At 45.0% G+C, this 22,671-nt stretch overlaps 1 protein-coding gene across 2 annotated transcripts; it reads right to left on the bottom strand.

The window, feature by feature from the left end:
- Positions 1-7,123: 7,123 nt before the first annotated feature.
- Positions 7,124-10,274, bottom strand: LOC310922035 (large ribosomal subunit protein eL37-like). Of its 2 annotated transcripts, XM_083882324.1 has the most exons (5): positions 10,143-10,274; positions 9,253-9,388; positions 8,883-8,967; positions 7,543-7,620; positions 7,124-7,142 (listed from the first exon to the last, which is right to left on the bottom strand). In XM_083882324.1, the coding sequence occupies exons 1-4, from the start codon at positions 10,143-10,145 to the stop codon at positions 7,551-7,553; spliced, it is 294 nt and encodes a 97-aa protein (XP_083738450.1). In that variant the 5' UTR covers positions 10,146-10,274; the 3' UTR covers positions 7,124-7,142; positions 7,543-7,550. The 2 variants fall into 2 exon arrangements, with proteins under 2 accessions (XP_083738450.1, XP_083738449.1); XM_083882323.1 differs by lacking the exon at positions 7,124-7,142 and having other exon boundaries at positions 7,509-7,620.
- Between the last annotated feature and the right edge of the window lie 12,397 nt (positions 10,275-22,671).

The raw sequence follows: 22,671 nt of genomic DNA, 5'->3' as shown, positions 1-22,671 counted from the left end.
GGCCCACTGAGGCCTAAACCTCCAAAGAAACTAGAACTAGTAAGAGACAGTGAACTGAGCTACACCCACAGCAAGGAGTTCCTCAGTTTTGCCATCTCTCTTTGGAGCGATGAGAAGTTTTATTGTTTCACACTATTCATTCTTTATGCTTGTGGGCAGTTTGTTTGTTAAGTAAATAGTTTTTTCCACTTTTCTCCGAGGAAGTTCTTTTCCCAGACCGGCTGGAGAAAGAGACTGTTTGGGTTTGCTTTTCCAGAGGAACCCCTTTTGGAGGTTTCCTCCCAAATTTGTCCTAAACCAGGACAGTTGCATATTATATAAATGCTCATTTTTCAGCAGTGTGGTACAGCATAATATAATTCAGGCTGAAGAGCTAACAGATAGCAGCAAATAGCTAATGGCTTGCCTTTGCAGTATTATGTTTGTGGGTCAGCATAACAGGCTGTGGGATGACCAAGAAGCCAGGCAAGGGGTAAGACTTACTATCTATAGCCCACACTTCATTCCCTTTATGTTATCTTTGTGGATGGAGATCTGTATAGCTGACATCAAGAAAGGATGAGTTGGCTGAAGAAGGTCCTATAGAGATAGGATGCTCCTGTTTTGGCTCCAACAAACGGCACAGGACAGAACAAAGTCATACGACTGGAACTTGACACCATGGCCAAAAAAGTAATTTTTGCCTGATTAAGGATCATTAAAATATTAAAATGCACATCCCTGCATATGCTAATAAGCTAATTAAGTACATGGCATATGACAATACTATTCAACTCTCAACTTAGATCATGCTATACATTACATAGGAGGAGGAAGATAGGGCTGTATATAAGGAGGGTAGAAATTTCACTTAGTGAGGAAGACCCAAAAATACTTTGGAGACAGTCGATGGACTACTCTCCTCTCCCCTCCCTCCTCCCAAGCAGGGACACCTTCTTGATAAGATTTTTTGTATGATTATTATTATTATTACTCAGGTTAACACATTATTATTATTATTATTATTCCAAATCTGCATTTCTGTTGCTTCAATAAACCCCACTATTCATGATCTGTGATTGATCACAAGATTCTTATTGAATGCAACCAGACCTATAGCATCAGACTGGTAAAGTGCACTATTTATAAATCTGTGCTCATGGAAGTTCCTATTGAACAGGACCAGACCTATAGAACCAAATTGGTTGTAATCAGAAATTAAGCCCAGCTGCACCCAGCCCCTTTGATCTCTCTGACCAGCTAGAACACAAGGGAAGTTATTTTCTTCCAAATTTCTTACTCTTAATGCAACACAGGCTGCTCAAAACAAAAATCTCATGTTACACAAAGAACATCATATAAGACTTTGCAAAGCAAAGGCTTTCATTCCCACCCATAGTTATAACACCTGCCATCCAACAGTACTATTGTTTAAAAAGGCTTTAGTGCCTTGCTGACCTGTTTTAAGATGCTCTGAGGGATTATTCTCACTCTGAGAGTAACAAAAAGGCATTTATGATTACTTCCTCTAACATTTGTTTCCCAGTATATAATCAAAAAACACATTTTAGATGCACTCCTGAGCCCTGTGAATACATAGATGTGCAAGATGTACAAAATGAATTTTAAGTTAGCTTTGACACCACTTACTTTCAAACTCTCAGGACCAATTAAAAGCAAAGTGAGTACAATATTTGTTACATGCTAAGAGAACATGCTAATATTGCTACTCCAATTTCAAACCTGGCTGAAAATTTCTTCAGTGATCTGCACAAGCTGATACATTTGTTGACTGCTAATCCTTCAGTACTGACAAAGCAGTAGGCTACTTCTAGAAATTCATGATGAAACAAAGGAATAATAGAACAGCCTCAGAAGCTTAAAATATTAGAAGTTTTTGGTGGTTTGTTGGTTGGTTTGGTGTTTTTTTTTTTTTTTTTTTGGGGGGGGGAAGAGAGGGGGGTATGTGTTAAGTATTTTCTCTCCAAAGCATCTTAAATCCTATAAAGCCTTGCAGGGATTACTAACTTCTAAATTTCAGAAACTTTCACCTTACAATCACTTTTTTTAAAGCTGAGTTTGAAAGCTAGCTGAGTGACCCAGTAACACACCATGTAGGGTGCAAGTTTATCAGATATCAATCCATAATTCAAATGTAACTCCAAGTCACTGACTTCTCTATCATACTACCTACCATTTAATGTTTATACCCAGCATTAAAATCCTAGAATCATTTAGGTTGGAAAAGATCTTTAAGATCGAGTCACACTTAACCCAGCACTACCAAGTCCACCACTAAATCATGTCCCCAAGTGCCACATTCACATGTTTTATGAATAGTTCCAGCAATGGTGACTCCATCACTGGCCTGAGCAGCTTGTTTCAATGTCTGACCACCCTTTCAGTGAAGAAATTTTTCCTAATATCCAACCTAAACCTACCCTGATGGATCTTGAGGCCATTTTTCTCATCCTGTCACTTGCTACCTGGGAGAAGAGCCCAACCCCCCACCCAGCTATAACTTCCTTTCAGGTAGTTGTAGAGAGCTACAAGGTCCCCCCGAGCCTCCTTTTCTCCAGGCTAAACAACCCCAGTTCCCTCAGCTGCTCCTCATAAGACTTGTGCTCTAGTCCTTTCACTAATTAACTCTGATCTATTTGTGTGTCAACTTCCAACACTGACCTTTCCAGACCATTTAAGTAACTTCTGTCTCAATAATAACAAATCTCCAGTCCCTTCACGTCTGGCAGTATGTGTGCTCCAGACTTGGCAGTTTCTTTTTACCCAAGCAATGATGCACTGAATAGGCAATAGTTTTGCAGGCCTTTCAGAGCCACAGAACAGTGAACGATGTCTAAGACTGGGAATCCCTCTTAAACTATTCCCTCAAAGAACAGCACTTAGAGCCATTATTCAAGTTACCATTTTTGCAATAAATTCTGACTCTACATGCTAGGACACAGTGAAACTCAGTCCATAGTGCCAATATTCCATTTCTCTGTCAGGCAAGTTGAATAACGAACAACCCTCTTTTTAAATTCAGCACAGAGACGATGGCCCTTTTTAAGGTGGAGGTGCTATCAAATGAAAAGTCAATTAAGGGATTATTTTTAATTAATTGCTTTAGTGCATACCATCAAGAACTTGTATGTGTAAATATATGCATTTTCAGGAATCTCATGTGTAGTGGGTGTGCATGGATAGGTTTTGGTAGCAGGGGGGCTACAGGAGTAGTTTCTGTGAGAAGCTCCTGGAAGCTTCCTCCATGTCCAGCAGTGCCAATGCCAGCTGGCTCCAGGATGGATGGACAGCTGGCCAAGGATGGGCCAATTAGAAATGGTGGTAATGCCTCTGTGATAACATATTTAGAAAGGAAAAGAAAAAAAAAGTTCTTGTGTAGATATAACTGTGGCCAGAAAAGAGTGGAGTGAGAATATGTGAGAGTAACAACCCTGCAGACACCGAGGTAAGTGGAGAAGGAGGACCAGGAGGTGCTCCAGGCATTGGAACTGAGATTTCCTTGCAGCCCATGGTGAATACCATGGACAAAAATTCCCCCCCACAAAAACCAAAATAGCATCATCATAACACAGAATGAAAATGGACAACTTACACAAAATCCACCCCTTGTCCCTTTGCCACGATTACAATTCCTCATGATCATTCTACTCTCTAACATTGTTTAGTACTTGTTTTGCCCATTATCTCTCCCAATTACTATCCTTATCTCAAAATCCTCATGATCTGAGTGATGGCACCAAAAAGACTGTAGTGGGTTAACCCTGTCTAGATGCCAGACACCCACCAAAGCCTCTCAATCACTCCCATCCACAGCTGGACAGGGGAGAGAAAATATAACAAAGGATTCATGGGTTGAGATAAGGACAGAGAGATCACCCACTGAGTATCATCATGGGCAAAACAGACTCAAATTAGAGAAATTGAATTTATTATTAACAAAATCAGAGTAGGATAATGACAAGTAAAATAAGACTTTAAAAACACCTGGATATGGGTAATGGGGGTTATGACTAGTTCATGACATGTGGTTCCTGCTGCTGCTGCTGCTCAGGGAGAGGTGTCCTTCCCCCGCTCCAATGTGGGGTCCCTCCCACATGAGAGAGTTCTCCACAAATTTCTCCAGCGTGAATCCTTTCCACGGGCAACAATCCTCCCCAAATTGCTCCCAGGTGGGTCTCTTTCCACGGGGTGCAGTCCTTCAGGAACAGCCTGCTCCAGTGTGGGTCTCCCATGGGGTCACAAGTCCTACCAGGAAACCTGCTCCAGCATGAGCTACTCTCTCCATGGGTCTGCAGTTCATGGGACTCCCACAGGGTCACAGCTTCCTCTCAGGCATTCAACTGCTCCAGCGTGGATCTCCTCTATGGGCTGCAGGTGGATCTCTGCACCCCTGTAGACCTCCATGGGCTGCAGGGGCACAGCTGCATGGGAATCTCAGCTCCAGCGGCTGGAGCACATCTTGCCCCTTGTCCTGGTTTTAAAAACTCATCAGGGAAATTAAGGCCACTCAAGCCGGTCCCTTTTCTACAACGTTGAAGTAAATACTAAGAAAGACTGAAGTCAGAGTCACAATTTACTAAAGAGGCTCACAATAAACACAGCAATAATAATAAATGATTGTACAAAAAGAGAATGGTTTAACCAACAAAGGCCAGATGAAGCCTGACCCTCCGGGGAAAAAAACCAAGATAGCTGCTGTTCCCGCACTAGACCACAGAACAAAGGCAATATGGCCAAGGGTTCTGAGGTTTAATGCCCTACCCCCACCACTGCCAGAAGAAAACAAAACAAAACCAAAATAAAAAACAACCAAACAAAAAAACCCACCCAAAACAAACAAACAACCCTCCCCCAAAAACCGAAAAGACAATTGTCGGAGTCCAGGGGATCCCTCTGGGCGCCTTGGATGGTCACAGACCTCAGTAGAGAGGCCTGGGACCCGAAAAAGAGGGTCTGGGGTCTGTGCAGGGGGGTTTGCCTGGCACAGAGCCCAGGAAGACACAGGCTTTGATTTCAGTCCATGAGAAAAACTTCCAACAGTGAGAGAAGAATTACAAGTCACAAATGGGTAAAAGATAGTAGTGTAACTAATCACTGTGTAGAAAGTTTTGTAGTTTTAGGTTTTTAGAATGTAAGTGCAAGGGGACAAGATGGAGGAATTAGGGTGGAACCCTGAGTTCTTCTTGTTCTTCCTTGGCATCCATTGTCTGCAGTGACGTGGGCACATAGTTTGATAGGATTGGGTCAGAGTAGAGATGACCCTTCTATTATAGTTACTAGGCATTGGTATGGAATGGTAAATAATAAGTACGTAGTTATCTGTATAAAAGCAAAGCGACCTCCCATCACAGGAGGAGTCGTACTGTGTCCGAGCTGCTGTGAACACCTTGGCTGGACGCAAAGAACTTGTAAGATAAGAATTAATAAACAACGCGAGAAACCAAGAAAACCAAGACCTTGAGACTCCATTCTCGTGCCGAGCACAGACTCAGACTTAAAACCTTCAGAGGTCAGAGAGAGCAGAGACAGAAAAAGACCCATCAGAACCACCAGCCTGACTCTCGGGCAAGAGAAACCAAAACCTGAGAGACAATGACGAAACAAACCCCCCAGAAGCTCAGTCGTCCAAGCCAGGTCGACTCTCCCTCTGCTGAGTTCAGTTTGGCACCAGGTTCCTGCACTGCCGCTACCACCAGTCCGCTGTGCTGGGGGTGTGTGTGGGTCGGTTCTGCCGCTTCACTGCCTCTTCCTAACACCCCGATGGACTCCTTTTTCAGCTCGGCTAGACTCAGCTGATATCGGCGCCGCCGTCTCTCCTTAGTCCGTTGTCCTGCAAAAATGTCCTGGAAGGACGGGAAGAGAGGAGAAACGGCGGGGCGTAGGGTGCCAGGGTCCACAGGCCCCTTAGCTGAAGAGAGCCAGTCAAAAGTTGCCGCATTTCTGTTTCCGGCCGTGGCATTTTTCCCTGCCGGAACTACTCCCCCCAGCAGTGACGTGACTGGTGCTGAATATACAGCTCCATCCCTCCTCCACTGACCCTCCTCTTCTTCCTCCCTTTCTAATCGATGATATGGACCTGTAGCTCACCTTGTCCATTTTTTCTTTTTCACTACTGGGGCAATTACTTTAGCTGTTCTTTGGGTCCCTATCTCAGCCATTGTTATCCTCAAACACAGTTTTGAGTTCCTGCCTCAACTACAGTCCTCTGATAGTACTGAACTGTGGCTCAATAGGCACAGTCCAGGCCCCAGTACAGGATGAGGAGCTGCTCATTTTCAGTGGGGTAGGCAAGGCACTCTTTCAGTTGACAGGTCAGTTTGTAAGGGTTGATTACCTGTTCAGGTGTAAAGTGCCAGGTAATGGGAGGTGATAACTGCCTTAGGAACCTGCCCAAATCCTTCCACCCACCCTCCCTCAGGAACTGGATGCCTCAGAGCAGATTTCACTATCTCCTCACCTGGTTTGTTTTCTCTTACATCAGGATGACACCAGATTCCATGAACTCTGCAGAGTACCAACAGTATTAGCTAATATCAGTAACAATATTAAGCAACTTACATAAGGATGAGCAATGACCATGGGAGGCTGCATTATAAAAGCCTTCACATCAGTCTCAGGCAGGCAGAAGGAAGTATATTCCCCTCATTGTCCACAAAAGACAGTTCCCTCAGCATAACAAGGCCGTCAGTGTAAGGGCAAAGCATAGAGCCATTGTTTGTTAACATGTTCCTAAACTCAGCAAAATAGGGATAAGGAGTGCAGCTGACAAATTCCATGTCCCCCACAGGAGCTTGCTACTTGATAGCTACTATTTACTATAGCATGATTTATATATTTATATAAATTTAACTGCACTTGTCTCACCCCACATGTTGTGCACCAAAAAAGGACTGCAGTGGGTTGACCTTGGCTGGACACCAGGTGCCCACAAAGCTGCTCTATTGCTCCCCTTCCCAGTTGGATGGGGCAAGAAAATAAGATGGAAAACAACTTGTAGGTTGAGATAAAGTAGTTTACTAAAGCAAAAGCAAGTTTGTGCACACGAGCAAAGAGAAAAAAAAGGTTTATTCTCTACTATCCATTGGCGAATGATGTTCAGACACTTCCTGGGAAGCAGGGCTTCAGCATGTGGAGTGGTTGCTCTGGAAGGCAAACACTGTAATCAATATCCCCGTTCCTCCTCCCTCCATTAGCTTTTATATCTGAGCTGATGTCATATGATATGGAATATCCCTTTGGGTAATTTGGGTCAGCTGGCCTGGTTGTGTCCCCTCTCAGGATCTTGTTCACTCCCAGCCCCTTGATGAGGGGTGGAATGCTGAGAGACAGCACTGATGCTATGCCAGTGCTGCTCAGCAGAAGCCAAAACACTGGTGTGTTACCAGCACCTTTCCAGCTCCCAATACAAAGCACAGCACTGGGAGGGCTGCTGTGGGGAAACAAACTCTAGCTCAGCCAGACACAATATATCACGTTTCACTGAAGTAAAACATGTACAAAAGATGACATTTTCTGGGTAAGACAATTTATTTTAACAAATACATGTATCTTTATGATGAAGTGGAGGCTGCAATAGCTGCTCTCTTGGGCTTTGGTGTGGTTCCCTCACAGAATCCATTCCTACAAGTAGAAATATGGTTATTAGTTTTTGAAAGGTTGACTTTTGCTCCAAGTTATTTTCCAAGAAGCAATGTTTCAGATCAGGTTCACCAGTTTTTTTCAGCCTCTCTCAGTAATGCACTGAAATCACTATGGAGTTCATATGTTCAGAGATTTTTCTTAAGAAACAATTCACAAACTGTTTGGAATAAGCAATATGGTTTTCTCTCTCCTCTGCTGAAGTAAATGACTTCTTCAAACAGGAAGATTTCATTAACTGAGTAAACACTACAAGACTGAATCCAATACAGCACATCCACTGAAGGCATGCCTTACTTTATGTTCCTACTAAGCAGCTTGGCAAAAGATTTCACATTTGTTAGCACTGAAGTGCAAGTCAATTTCTTATAGAAATCAACCACAAGCTTGCTTTTGGAGATGACATTTCTACTTCAGCAACACTTGGTGGAAATCAGGATGCAGTTGCACATTGTAAGGTATTTTTTGGATGCTTTTGGGAAAGACACTGCTTACCAAAAAACCCCAGATGAATGGATCCCTCAAATACACCTAGGTCTGGGACTTAAAAGACTTAGTTTTTACTATAAAATCCAATCTACATTTTTAAAAAAAGACTCTTGAATTGCTTGGGTTTTTTCATCCATCTTTCTGGTGTATCATGCCAAAAGTTACAGAGCTGTGCTTTAGAACATGGAGGTCATACAAAAAGAAATTCTTAGCAAGTTTAACAGTACAGTACCTTTTAACTACAACTCAGAGCTTTATAACACATTTTAGAAACCTGTAACTCAGAATCAGATGTTACTAATTGAACTCCAAATTAAAGAGCAACGACTGAAGTATTTAAATCCTTTTTTTGTGGGCAAGAAGGGATTGGAATGCATTTCAAGAATTGTTTATTCGAAAAATCCAACTTCAGTGCAACCATCAAATTCAGACTCCCAAAAAGAGGTAATGCTACACAAAGCATACCTTTTCAAATGCTAGTGCTTTATTACAATACCCTCTGTGTTCTGTACTATCTACAATTAACAGAAGCATCAGTTTGCTATACATCCTATGTTTTAACAATGAATGAGCTTTTTATAATTGGCAGTATATTATTTTGAAGATATTACATCAATTATTTCCACAATATATTTTAAAACACCATACCTCATCAAGCATACTAAATAAGTGTTAACTTTGAATGATGAATTTTATAATTCAGTGAAATCCATTGAAGATGTCAGATTACACTAGTTTGTAATTAAATGTCGTACCTGAATCGACGGTAGACCCTTTTCAGGTGCTTCATGCGACCAGTACCAGTGGTATTGCGTCTTTTAGCCTTTGCACTCCAGTTATCTAGAACACAGAAATTACTGTTACTCATCTACACCAAATAATTAGTTTCATGGTACGCTTGAATAGCACAACTATTCAATTTGACAGAAGAAAAAACAATTATAAATTAAGTAAATTATTATGCAGTAATACTGCACATTAGCTGAAATACAGTTAAATCAGTAATAATTTCAAAAAAGCTCCTAACACTGCAAGATGATACAGTATTCTTTCTTGGTTGGAAAAAAGCCAATTATTGAAGATGACAATGAAACACAAGTTTTTAAACTCAACTCTGCTACTTACAAGTTCTCTTGCGCTTAGCAGGGTAACCACATTTCCCACAGGTAGATTTCTGCAGATGGTATGCCTTGGATCCACAACGACGACACAAGGTGTGTGTCTTATTTCGTCGCTTACCAAATGATGATGTACCCTTCGTCTGAGAAATATTTCAAGACATTGCACATTGTAAATATCACTATCACTCAAAAGTCGTGTAACTCAAAACACAGGCTTCTCTAAAAAACACTCTCAAATTCACTAAATCCAATAAACATGGCAGAGGCACACTGAACTCTGAAATACCAACTCAGTTTCTTTTATAGGTATCCTCCATTTTAGGAAATCCGTTTCTTACACTTTGCTTTGCCATTCCTATCCCCCTGCCCAGTGCTGAAATAAAATGAAGCCACTGAGTGGTTATCTCCAAATCCTTTCTCATCTCCCTCAAATTTATCGGTGAAAAACAGTAAACTGCTTTTTCCTGAGGAAAGGTATTAGTTTCATAGATTAACCGTACACTCACGAGAGGCTTTTGCAATCAAACTCCCTCTTGCTACGTTATCTGAAAGGCTTCCTCATCCCTGGGAAGAGCTCTGTCCCGGCCAGGCCCGCAGCAAGCACGGAGGGGACCCCGAAGGAGATCCCGGGGTAGCACAGCCCCATACCCCATCGCTGCCTCTTCGCCCAGGACAAGATGTCTTACGCCCCTACACAGGCCAGGAACGGGGCTCACTGCCAGGCCTTCAGGCTCAGGTTCTAGCCTCGTCTCCCCGTAGCGCATCCCCACCGCCGAGCCCGACCACAGCACGGCGCAGGGCCACCCCGCGCCCCAGACGAGGCCTACGGCCTCACAGAGCCCGGCACAGCAGCGGATGATAACAGATATCGCGCACGCAGGCCCCAACACTCACCATCTTCTCCGGGGGTTAGCACCAAAGAGGCTATGCCCCTCCCCGCTTCCGCTAAAGTCCGGCAAGCGCTTCCGGAGACGTGCTGGAACTGTTCGGTTGGGCATGGAGGAGGCATCCGGTCCGGTGGCCCGGCTGGATAGGCCCGGCCCGGCTCGGCGCGGCGCGACAGAAAGTGATTGCTTTCCTTGTCTTAACCTCACCTCAAGTTGTACTCAGGAGTCCCCTCCTTGTAACGTCCCCTTCTTGCCGGGCCCGGCCTACTGGGATAGGCAGGGTCCCTGAAAGCCGTGGTGTCGTGGGTGAGACCCTCGGGGGCCAGATCCCAAAAGTTCCTCAGTGACATCACACAAAACCTGGTGCTTTTTAGGGCGACACAATGTGTCCTAGCCCATGGTGCAACTGATCCTGGAAATAATGATTAAGGGGTATCTATGTGTAAATTTAACACACCTAAGCTGCCTTACTGGTACATAATTTTTAACTCTCATCCATCTTCCCTGCAATAGTACCCATGCTGCTAATTACAGGTGCCTACAGCTCCACTTCAGGCTGCAGAATCAAGTCCTGGCTGATGCCTTGGGAAGCTGACCTGGAACAGAGACTGGACAGAGCTAGAGAATAAAGTAGCTATTTATTAAAAGGCCTTTAAGGATACACCTTGGGCAGTACAAGAGCCTGGCCAGGGCTACACCCAAGGTGGATTTAAAATGGTCACAAAATGGACGACCGATCACAAGGTCTTACACTTTTATAAGTTTTGGTCCATTTGCATATTGGGATTTAATTGTTCAATTACAGCTTCAGGTTGTGAGGTCTCATCCTTCTTGTTCCCCCCTTCAGTCCACCGTTGTTTATGCTTTTGGGCCTGAAAGTTGTATCTGTTGTCCTTGGTCTCCATCTGGAAAAGAATTTGTTTTGTCTACCTACTCTGTGAAGAGAGCTTACTAACACTTCATATGAGGCTCAGGACTGCACACCTAGGCAGCATAGAATCTGAAAAATGTGAAAGCTAAAACTTAAGGCATCATGGCCTTATTTCTACATCAAGTGAAACTTATTTTCATGACTGAAATGAAAATTTCCCCTTCAGGGACAGGATATTTCTGGCTGTAATACATACTTTCAAAGTGAGCTGCCTTAAAAAATAGGCATGCTCTGCTTGTCAGTGTCCCTCCCAAGCCCCACACACTCAACGTGACTCTGCCTAAAGCATTGCAGTGGACATCATTAATGTAAAAATGTTTTTTATTCAGATGCATCACTTAAATTCTTACATGCCAGCTGTTGTGGTTTAACCCCAGCCAGCAACCAAGCCTCACACAGCTGCTTGCTCACTCCCCCATCAGTGGGATGGGAGTGAAAATTGGAAAGGTAAAAGCTAGAAAACTCATGGGTTGAGATAAAGGCAGTTTATTAGGGAAAGGAAAAGCCAGACACATAAGCAAAGCAAAACAAGGAATTAATTAACCCCTTTCCATGGACAGGCATGTGTTCAGACATCTCCAGGAGAGCAGGGTCCCTTCACAGGTAACGGTTACTTGGGAAGACAAACGTCATCTCTCCAATCGTCCCCTTCTTCCTTATTCTTACCCCCACTTTATATGCTGAGCATGATGTCATATGGTCTGGAATACCCCTTTGGTCAGTTGGGGTCAGCTGTCCCAGCTGTGTTCCGTCCCAACTTCTTGTGCACCCCCAGCCCCCCTCCCCCCCCCGGCACTGTGGCCATACAAGGAGCAGCAAAGGCCTTGGCTCTGTGTAAGCCCTGCTCAGCAATAACAAAAACATCTCTGTATTTTCAACTGTGTTCAGCACAAATCCAAAACAGCCCCATACCAGCCCCATGGAAGAAAAATAACTACGCCAGCTGAAACCAGCACACCAGCCTACCACGCAACTTCAGCAGACTCACAGTCTATAGACAATTTTATCTAAGAAGAGTTAATTTATCTTCACTTGTTTCCTGAGCATGGCCTCTCAGTGAACTCCTTTGGCACTGATTTATATGCTGGGAGGCTTTTGATTTCTGCTAAGGTTGAGGGATGGACCAAAAAGTTATTTTTATTTTAGCTGCATTATTTCCAGATGCACAAAGGTGTGGCCCAGGCTGTTCACTCAGCTTGTTCATTTTGGTTGGCAATTTCTGTACCTGGAATAACACCTAACAGAGGTTTTTGCTCATACTCATTTTACCTCATCCGAAAATCCAGACATTAAGTCCATCCATGGTCCCACTGTAGTTAAAGGAGAGAAATAAATACTACCAAAGGGTAAATCATCCTATCTTAAATTAGGTGTCTAAAATAGGCTGGATAAATCATCCTTGGGAGGAGCCCCTGTCCTTCCATTAATTCTAACAGGAGCCTAAACAGCCCCCTTAGGCTAGGCTTAGATGGCCGAAGGTAGGTAAAATTAATTTTGCCCTGACCGATTTAGTGAAAATATTTTCATAGCAATTCTGTCTTTCTTACCAAAAATCAAAGGAGAAAACTCAGTGTTCCATGAATGAAATGCCATACAGAAAAAAAGCTCCAATTAATTCAAAGAATAAATACAGGCTGGACTGGGTCATATTTGTCCCAGCAACTTTGCTGTGTCTTTTAACTGGTGCCTCCTTTCCTCTTTCTTTCTCATTAGAACTAAAAATGTGGAAGATACTGTGAAGACATTGGACAGATGCCATGACAACAGCCTCCAAAGGAAGTATGTTGGTTTGTCTACCTGCAAGGACATGCTGACAGAGGAATTATTCTTCTCCTTTGTGGGATAAAAATAGTCTCACTCATTTACATGTCTTCAAAACTGTTAGGAAAGATTTTTTCTTTAATATTGTCATGCCATTGTGTTTAGTATTCAGGAGCACTGGATACTTTTAAGGTAGGTAATGAGCAGGGATCGGGCTGATCCAGTACAATCCCAGAGGCTCTTAGCTGTAGTGCAGGTCATGGGTCACTGCCAATAGTGTTCTCCAGCTTATTCAAACCCCACACTCATACTAGCAACTTCTGAATGGCACCAGCTAAAATTCAGCACTGACTAATTCACCCTTCTGCTTCAGTGTATAGGAAGTAGCCCAAACGATTTAGAAAGTGACACATTTGGTTTTCAGGACTGTCTTTTCAATGCAGGAAACAGCAGTTTGTTACTGCAGCTTGTGTTCCTGTTGTGGGTTGACCTTGTCTGGATACCAGGTACCCACGAAAGCCACTCTATCACTTCCCTCCTCAGCTGGAGAGGGGAGAAAGTATTGTTATTCTATTTGGGATGGCAGTAATAATTATATACTCCAATCTTCTTGGAGGGCTTAAAAGCAAGCTTTATTAAAAGGCACATCCTTTTTATACAGTGTTTCAGTACAATAAATATGATTGGTCATTTAGAGCCGACATCCCTTGACCGTTTTTTACAAGTAAACAAGAAGCTAGAAAAACACCACCTGTGAACTGTTTTTCACCTTCCAAGGATTGTTTTTGATCCCTCCTCACAATGACAGGCCCGTGTGGAAAAGTAAGCATTCCCACAGGCTCTGCTGCTGCTGCCTGAAGCCTAGAAATTCCTCTTTGACCACTATCAGTTCCCACAAGAGAGAATATAACAAAAGGCTCATGAATTGAGATAAGGACAGGGAAAGATCACTCACCAAGTACCATAATGGGCAAAACAGTCTTGACTTGCAAATGTTAATTCAATTTATTACCAATCAGAATCAGAGTAGGACAATGACAAGTAAAACAAATCTTAAAAACACCTTCATCCCACCCCTCCCTCCTTTCTGAGCTTAACTTTACTCCTGATTCTCTACCTCCTTCCTCCCAGCAGTGCAGGGAGACACGGAATGGGTGTTTTGGTCAGTTCATCACGTTGTTTCTGCTGCTGCTTCCTCCTCAGGGAGAGGAGTGTCACCCCTTCACTCGGGCCACAAGTTGCGACGTGGGTGTGGACCGTCACAGAGGACAGCGGGCAGCAATGGTTTCAGACATGGAAAGCTTCTTTATTTTTCTGACTCCATTAACTTATATACACTTTTTACAGAAGGCCAGGATTGGCCCAAGGAGGTTACAACCTCATGACTCCATTGGTCACTCTGACCATCAGTCAAGTTCTCCTCTCAGAGAAGAACTATGCAAAACACATAGATAATTTCTAAAAATACATATAGTTTGCATCAAGCAGTGTGAAAATCAGGCTGCAAAGATTCAAACACTCGAAAGCAAGAAAATCAGGGGCAACATCTCACCCTTTTACCAATAAAAAAAGAAAAAAGGAAAAAAGAAAATGAACATTGTTCAATTTCTGTTCCCATGGGAGGACCGTCGGAGTGATCACCTGTGTCATCGACATCGGAGTGATCTCTCAGTGGTTCCTCCTCTGTTGACCTTCATTCGGTCACGGTTTCTTGCTTTTCACATTGCAGGGTTAGTGAAATTCTGTGGCACCTGTAAGGTGCTCCATGGCATGCAAAGCCTTTGCCAATTAAATTTGCAGGGTTTCACCCTGCGTTCCCCATTTTTGTTTTTTGAAGAACCAGGCCTCTGTGGCACAACACAGGTTCCTCAGCAAATGCAACAAAACAACATTGATGACTCCCTTTAAATTGAACAACCCATCTGTGTGCCATGTCAGCCACAGAAACAGAATCCGTGACTAAATGAAAAAGTTTCTGGGAAAACTGTGGAAATGCCATGACAGCAGCCCCAATTTTCAACCCAAAAGGGCTGCCCATCCTCAGGGGCTTCCAAAACTTTGCCCCTCAAAATCATCCTTCCAAGGAACACTGGCCTACCTCGTCCTCCCAAATTGTCTGTAAAGACAGTGGGCCCTTGCACTAAATTTCTGAATATTTTTGGGCCACAAAAAAAAATCCAAAGGATTTTTGCCACTCGCAACAGCTCATGGCTCCAGAGCATTTGGCAGAAAAACACTGCTTGCAAAGCTCCAATCAAATTCCTCCCATAATACTGAGAGTATGAATTTTACAAAAATCTGCACCCATCAATTTTGCAAGCATTGTTGCTTGCATTTATCTGTTGGGGTGCATATCTTTCTCTGGTCTGCCCAGTGTTCGATTGGACCACCTACTAGCTCTGATACGCCTCAACAGAACCGTTGTGTGGGTTCTTGGCTCCGCAGCACCTTTACCTTTGCTGTCACGGCCGTGGTTTGAAAGAGGGGAAGCTCTCGAGGCTCGGGGAACAAAGGTTTTATTCGGGGATCACAGGGACAGTCCCTGGTCCCAGGCCTGTGCCTCAGGAGAGAGACCCCGAACCTGGGTTGCAGGGAGTTTTTGTCCAAAACAATTTGGGGCGTGGATACAAGTTGTAAACCAATAAAACAAAGCAAGGTGGCAAATGCCAACTGAATTACATAAACACTACCAAATCAAGGTAAATTGGGGAGGGGTCCCTGGGGGATCCACCAACCACTGGCCGAACCTTTGGACCTTGGAGATAATTGATGGACGGAAGGGGGTAAGATACATTGGAAAGGATGGGTAGGGATTCACCCCAGGGAGGGACCAATGGGAGACAGTCTCTGGGCAGAGACCTGGGTTGTCTTGGAAACTCTTATCAACTTCTGATAAGAACATTCCAGGATAGGGGGCCCACTTAAGGTAGCTAAAAAACTACACTAAAGTTACAATTAAAAACTATACTAAACTTATAACTAAAACCTATTAAACAATTCCAGAATTCCCACATTTCGAGCAATGAGCTCATACAAAATGATTGATTGCCATCTTTTGCGGCTGAAATCCAGCAGTCAGCTCAAACAAAAATATATTTTTGGGGGTTTTTTGGTTTTTTTTTGGTTTTTTGTTTGTTTATTTTTTCAAACAATATTTTTGCCGCCTTGTGGCAGATGGGGCAAAACGACCCATTCCAGAGTGTGCAAGGAATTGGACATTCATCAGCCAGTGATACCTGCAGGATACAAATGAATCACAGAAAACAATCATTCAGATTCACAATTGAGGATTGGCTTTTTGGAGGTGTTATAAAAACCTCCAGTCCCCAGAGTTCTGTTTCGATGCAGAACACAGGAACGTCCCAGGACTGGTTGAAGATTCCAGATGATCCTGGTCCAACAACTCCCAAACCAAGTCACGAAGGGCGATGAATGGATCTTGAAAGACAGTCCATTCCAGCTGCCAAACAGCAAAGGAAAAAATCGCAATGTCCATTCCAAATCGTTCCAGGACAGTCTCTGATCAGAGCAATAGTCCAGTGAAATCCAGGCAGCTCAATACTGCAGAGCAACTGCCTTCTCACCACCGACTCTTTGTCCTGTGAACAGAAACTAAAACACAAATTAAACAACTCTGGTCCCTTCAGGGACTCTGACAGGGAGAGGTGGGTGTGGGACTGAACTTTCCCATCAAACCTCCATCGGCTGTGGGGACTGGGAAGACTCTTCTGTCCGAGCACGCTTCCTCTTTGCACCCCACTGCCCTTTTGACAGAGGTTGGCCTTTCACATGGCTTGCCTTGCAAACATCTGCCATGTGATTTGGCCGTCCACACCTTCCACAAAGAAACAAAGGTGTGGTCTCTTTTTGCACTCTCTTTCTTTGTTTCTTGCTGTCCTGAGCATTAGTCTTGCCGGCCTGAGCATCAGACAAGGCATCATCGGCCTCTGATTCCTGTCCCGTGTGCTCCACAGGGACAGGAGTGAGAACTTGTCTCACTGCACCCACAGAGCTGGGGAATCCATCCCTGCCCTGCAGGGGGCGCCGTGCTGAACCACAGTTGCCCACAGCATCAGCCTTGGCTGGGACATGATCCGAGACAGGGAGACCTGGCACCCCGGGACCCTTTGCAGCGGGTGAACACCCGCTTGTGGCCGCGCTGTCCCTTTAAAATGAACACCGCAGCGCTGACAGCTGCCTTCTCGGCGGCAGCTGCCCACACCGCGCTGCTCTGGAGCAGCGCGGAGGGAGATCACAGTGCTGGGGGGAGCGTGTCCCTCTTGCCAAGCACTGCCCTCACAGGAGCGGGCAATTTGGGGGGAGAGGAGAGCATGGGGGAAGTGCCATGATCGGCACAGGGAGGATGGGGGCTGGGGGGGGTGCCCCATCCCCGTATTCCTCAGCGGAGCCACGGCTGCAGGGGCTTCAATGCCGGCCAGCTGCGCTGCCTGCTGCGGGGCCGCACCGCCCCACACAGACTGGGCGGGCTGCATTGCCCGCCCTGGGCTGGCCCCGCCGCTCTCTGGGGCCACGCCGCCCCCCCGCGTGAGCTCGGTGGGCTGCCGCCACTGCTTCCACGTGGCCCTTGGCTTGTTGCCAAACTCCAGGGCCACGGAATATCTTGTTGGAATCCCACAGTGTGGGCAGTCCATGAGCACCACCCTGCCCTCTCGATCCAAGAGTGTTCTTGGCGTTTCCAATGCCAGGAAAGCACGGGGGGGAGAAGTGGGAGGGGCAACCTTTCGCTGCCACCTCCGCCGCTGCTGCTGCAGCACAGGACTTGGAGGGACCGATGGCCCCAAATTCTCCCACACTCCATCGCCGATGCGGCACGGATGTGGGAGGGGTCTGCTTTGCAGACTCCGTACCACCTCAGCAGTTACACTGAGGAGAGGCAGGCTTTCCACACTGCTGCACCACTGAGGGAGGGGGCTCAGCTGTCTCACCCGTCTCTGCGGGGCAGGGACAGGAGAAATGACTCTGACATCTCCCCTGGCATCCAGCCTGATAAGGCTGGAGCTATCCTCAGAGACCTCAGAACTGGGAGGTTGCGATTTATGCAGCACCCTTTCCAGCCTTTTCCAGGTTGCTATCAATTCCAAAAGCTCCACACTGCGATCTGCAAGGGAAAACTGAAGCAATTGTTCACCCAGGGATTTCCACTCTGCTTAGAAAAAACTTTTTGAAGGCTGCAAAAAAACCTATGAGTTCTAGCATAATAGAACAATTTTTGGAAAGCAACTCCTGGAACGAGGGGTCCTTCCCTCTGTAGGACCTCAAGTCAAAGGTCCAACATGAGTGACTCATCATCTTGTGAGGAGGGGTTAGAGATCACCATCTCTTACCACTATTACCTCAGGCACACAGCAGCTGCAGTCTCTCACTGGGCACAGAGGTCCACCCGATGTGCAGATGCAGACACGGACAGTGGAAAGATGTCAGGGGGGCCCGTTCTCACACGGTCAGAGGTCACCAATTGTCACCCCCTCACTCAGAAGGGCCACAAGTTGCGACGTGGGTGTGGACCGTCACAGAGGACAGCGGGCAGCAATGGTTTCAGACATGGAAAGCTTCTTTATTTTTCTGACTCCATTAACTTATATACACTTTTTACAGAAGGCCAGGATTGGCCCAAGGAGGTTACAACCTCATGACTCCATTGGTCACTCTGACCATCAGTCAAGTTCTCCTCTCAGAGAAGAACTATGCAAAACACATAGATAATTTCTAAAAATACATATAGTTTGCATCAAGCAGTGTGAAAATCAGGCTGCAAAGATTCAAACACTCGAAAGCAAGAAAATGCAGGGCAACAGGAGGAGTCCTTCCCCTGCTCCAGCGTGGGGTCCCTCCCACAGGAGACAGTCCTCCATTAACTTTTCCAATGCAAGTCCTTCCCAAGGGCTTAACTTTTTCACATACAAACCAAATACAGTCCCATTGCAGCTTCCACCCAGCACTTTTGGTCCAGCCAGGTCCAGTGAGGGAGAAACTCTGTTGTGCCAGCAAATACTGTGATCCTATTAAGCATTTAGACCAGGGTTTATTGAATACTGTTGTTATAAATGAAACAGCCAGATTTGAAAAATAAAATAAAAAAACCCAAAGTTTATTTTCGCGTAACAGTAAATTTGGAAAGCCACGATAAAAAGACAGCCCCGACCCCGGGATTGAGACTGGGTGCATGTATGGACAGGCCTCTATCCTTCCCTGTTCATGAATCCCACCACCATGAGTCCAGTTTTTATACTCTTTATTTTCCCCCTGGCTGGGTTCTTTGTCTACTTTTGCTTGGATTGTGAATTCATGAGTCTTCTTTTGAAACAGTTATTCTTCTGAATAGCTTTTCCGGCAGAGCCTGATGAATTGATGAATTTTCCAGGAAGGCAGCATTGGCTTATCTGATTCGGCTTATCCTTGATTAATCACCATTAATGGCCCATCTCCAGGGCTGGGACCTTCTTTTCAGGTGTTGATTCCTATTCTCCGTTTGTCGGAGCCACCCATCCCTGAATGCAAACCTAGTTTTCCCGGAATCAGTATCTGCTTATTGCTTTTTATTTATACAGCATGAATTATTTAATACAGTATGTTCCTCATAACACTGTGAAAGTGGGTGCCTTTCTGTATCCCCTAGCACCATGTTCTGCCTCCTGTCCTATTTAGTTGGGGTTAAAAAATGGAAGCAAAATGCTACACTGGTGTTACAGATTTCCTCAGGGCAGGAGGTCATGATTTATATCAGGACTTTGAACTACCCTGACCAGAGGCCTGACTGAGGCCTGACCTGAGGCCTTGGGGAGGCCTTGAAGCCATGACTCAGTTAAAATTCCTTTAGGTTTGTGGCACAGTTAGAAATAGCTATTAAGGTGTTTCGGAAAAGTATTGGGGTTTGAAGGTCACTGAGTAAAGTAATTAATAAGCACATGTTAAGCCACCTTAACTGTAAGTTAAATAATGTATGTTTGCATTCTTTCCCTCACTGTGTGCCAATGACTGAGCTATCCAAAATGTAAACTATATAGAAATGTATAAAAGACGCCATTTCAGTTGAAATAAAGGAGTTGCGCAGTTTTAATCACACTGATCGGATCTGCGTGTCTCTGTCCAGTCCTCTCTCTTTTATCTTGGTAGCCCTGGCAAGATCTGGCACCTGGATCACAGGGACAACCTTTCACCTTAAATGGTTTTGTTTTTTTCGTCGCGATAGAATTTTGCTCAATTTTGAAAACGTCTAGATGTGGTATGGGAACCCTGGTTTAAATTCATAACGGGTTCTTGGAGGATTCTAGCCTCAATGTGTGTGAATCCTCCGGACGATTCTAGCCTGAACGCGTGTGAATCGTCCAGAGTCCTAGCCTGAACGCGCGTGGACTCAGGAGTCCTAGCCTGAATGCGTGTGGACTCCCTTGGAAGACTCGTGCTTGGATCTGCCTTGGGACAGACTGAGCAGTACGGAGCGGAGGACTGGAACCGCGGTGGTTGTCGTTTGACTCGTGAGCAAAGCGTCAGCACCACCCCGTGGACAAAGATAAGCCGCATCGGGGAGAGAAAGAAAGATAAAGGACAATGGATGTTGACTTAGGCACTGTAGTGCGGATGCTTCTGAATATACTGTCCAAGAGAGGTGAAAAAATAAAGGAGAGTGAGCTAGAACAGTTGACCCTATGGACCAGGAAGAATGGAAAGTTAAACAAGCCATCCTTGATATTCAGTACCTATGAATGGAGGGAGATTGGAGAGCTGCTTCAGAACTCAGTAGCTTCTGGAGGGAGAGCCAGAAAAAGTGTCTGTGAGCTTTGTGTGGTGTGGCAGAGAGTGTACTGTACCTTGCGAGTTGTCTCTGCCGAGGAAGGAGTAGCCGCGGCAGCGACCCAGGTTTTCGAAGAGGCAGAACAGGAAAAAAATAGAAATCCCGTCCCTTCCATCCCAAAAATCCGTCAGAGTCGCGAAACTTTTCAGCATGTACGGCCGTCCGATTCGCAGTCTGACTCCCTAGGTCAGCCCCACCACGCAGAACGTTTTAGACCATGTGATCCAGGCAGAGACATTGTCTCCTCCACCACAGAGACGAACTGAGAGTGAACCAAAAATAGCGCGATCGCCCGACTATTGGGGCGTGGAGACAGGCGGTGACTCAGGTGGGGCTGAGGGCAGCGATGGGCAGTCCTGGGTGACATGGCGCAGAGGCGGAGACTGGAATGACGTGGCAGCGGGAGCGGAGTGGATCTAGCGTCATCAGGCGCGTGTGCACACCGACCCAGAACAGAGGAGAGACGTCATTCGCTGGCGCGCGGCGGCGCACAGCGATGTTGAGCGCTCGCCCTCCCTCGCCGGGAGGACGCCAGCTTCACAGCGCCTGGCAACTATGGCGCGCATGGCAACCACAGCAACAGCGGCTGTGCCCGCAGTGACACCAGCGTGGATGCGCAGCCCCGATTTAACAACACATTCTCTTCCTTCTGATTTTGATTCGGACTCAGAAGCTTCAAACAATCAAATCACAGTGTTTGCAGTGTGTGACAGATGGCACTCGCATTCATCCAAATTGCATCGGGCTCTCCCCGGATTTGTTCAACTAACACATCATTATTATGAGCAAGAGCAGGGAACAGCTGTGGGCTCTCTGTCTAGAGCCCAAAGAGACCATAGCCTTTTTTCATTTTCACCAGCAATGACCACACTTCCTTGGAGACGCCCTGCCGATGAAATGTTAGTGAAAACAACTCAAGCTCAGAGTGCAGCATTCATGGCAACCATGCACAGTGCAATCAAACACCAGGAGCACATTATTGCTGATGCTTTGGCAAATGACAACTCTAAGAACAGGTCTCCACATCGCAACAAGTCAACCGGTGTAACTCGTTATCGATGTGGCGAAACAGGCCATGTTAGATGATTATGTCAAAAGCCTGTGTGGTGTCAAAAATGCAATCATGACACTCATGCCACTGAAGCTTGCCGAAAATCGAGCAAAAGCAAATGCAACGCGCTGTGGCAGCTCGCAAAGACACAGATCAATGCCCTAACCCAAAGAACCCCGACAATAGATGGCTCTCATTGGAAGCTTGCTTCTTGGCAGAACTTCCACGAACAAACAAGGTGTGATTGTGATCCCAGAAGTCATTGATGCAGTTCTTTCCGAGCAGGTTCAGATTTTGGCTTGTGCCCTGCAACCACCTGTGGTGATTTCAAAAGCCAGCAGAATTGCACAACAGAAATAACCTGTGCAAGTGCACCTTCTGATGCTCTTGAACTTGATTTAAAGTAATTCTGTAGTGTATGAAATAAGTAATTTGTATAATTATGTTTATAGAAATTAAACTAAGTAAGCTAAGAATAAATAAAGTTTTAAGATAAAATAAGTTTAAAAATAACAAATGGGTTAAGTAAGTTAAAATAATAAGCAAAATAAGTTTTAAGTAATAAATACTGTGGATTTGTTAATCTTCTACATCTATAGCTGATTTCTCATGTGCTTTAGCATTTCTTTTTTAACTATCCATAAGAGACATGTCTCCTCACAATTTTCTTTTATGTGTTTTTTCTTACTGTTTAAGCATTTCTTAATTACTGTTATTAAGAGCTTTGTTTTAAAAATTATATTAAAGCTATCACTCTAAATAAAGCCAAGATACTGGCCATGTTAGCCGAGGAAAGAACACACAATCACGAAATTGTATGCGGTGCTTTATTTCAGAGCTCTGGAAGCCGGGGGTCCAGACCCAGATCTCGGCTTGTCCAACATGCTTTATGGTTACAGTTTTATACCTTTCTTGTTACATAAGGATTCGTGTTAATCATTAAACCCCATTGTTCCATTGATTCCATCCCGAAGAACAAT

Source organism: Zosterops lateralis (assembly GCF_965231275.1).
Source record: "Zosterops lateralis genome assembly, chromosome: W".
Taxonomy (NCBI): domain Eukaryota; kingdom Metazoa; phylum Chordata; class Aves; order Passeriformes; family Zosteropidae; genus Zosterops; species Zosterops lateralis.
This window is presented reverse-complemented; position numbering and strand designations above follow the sequence as displayed.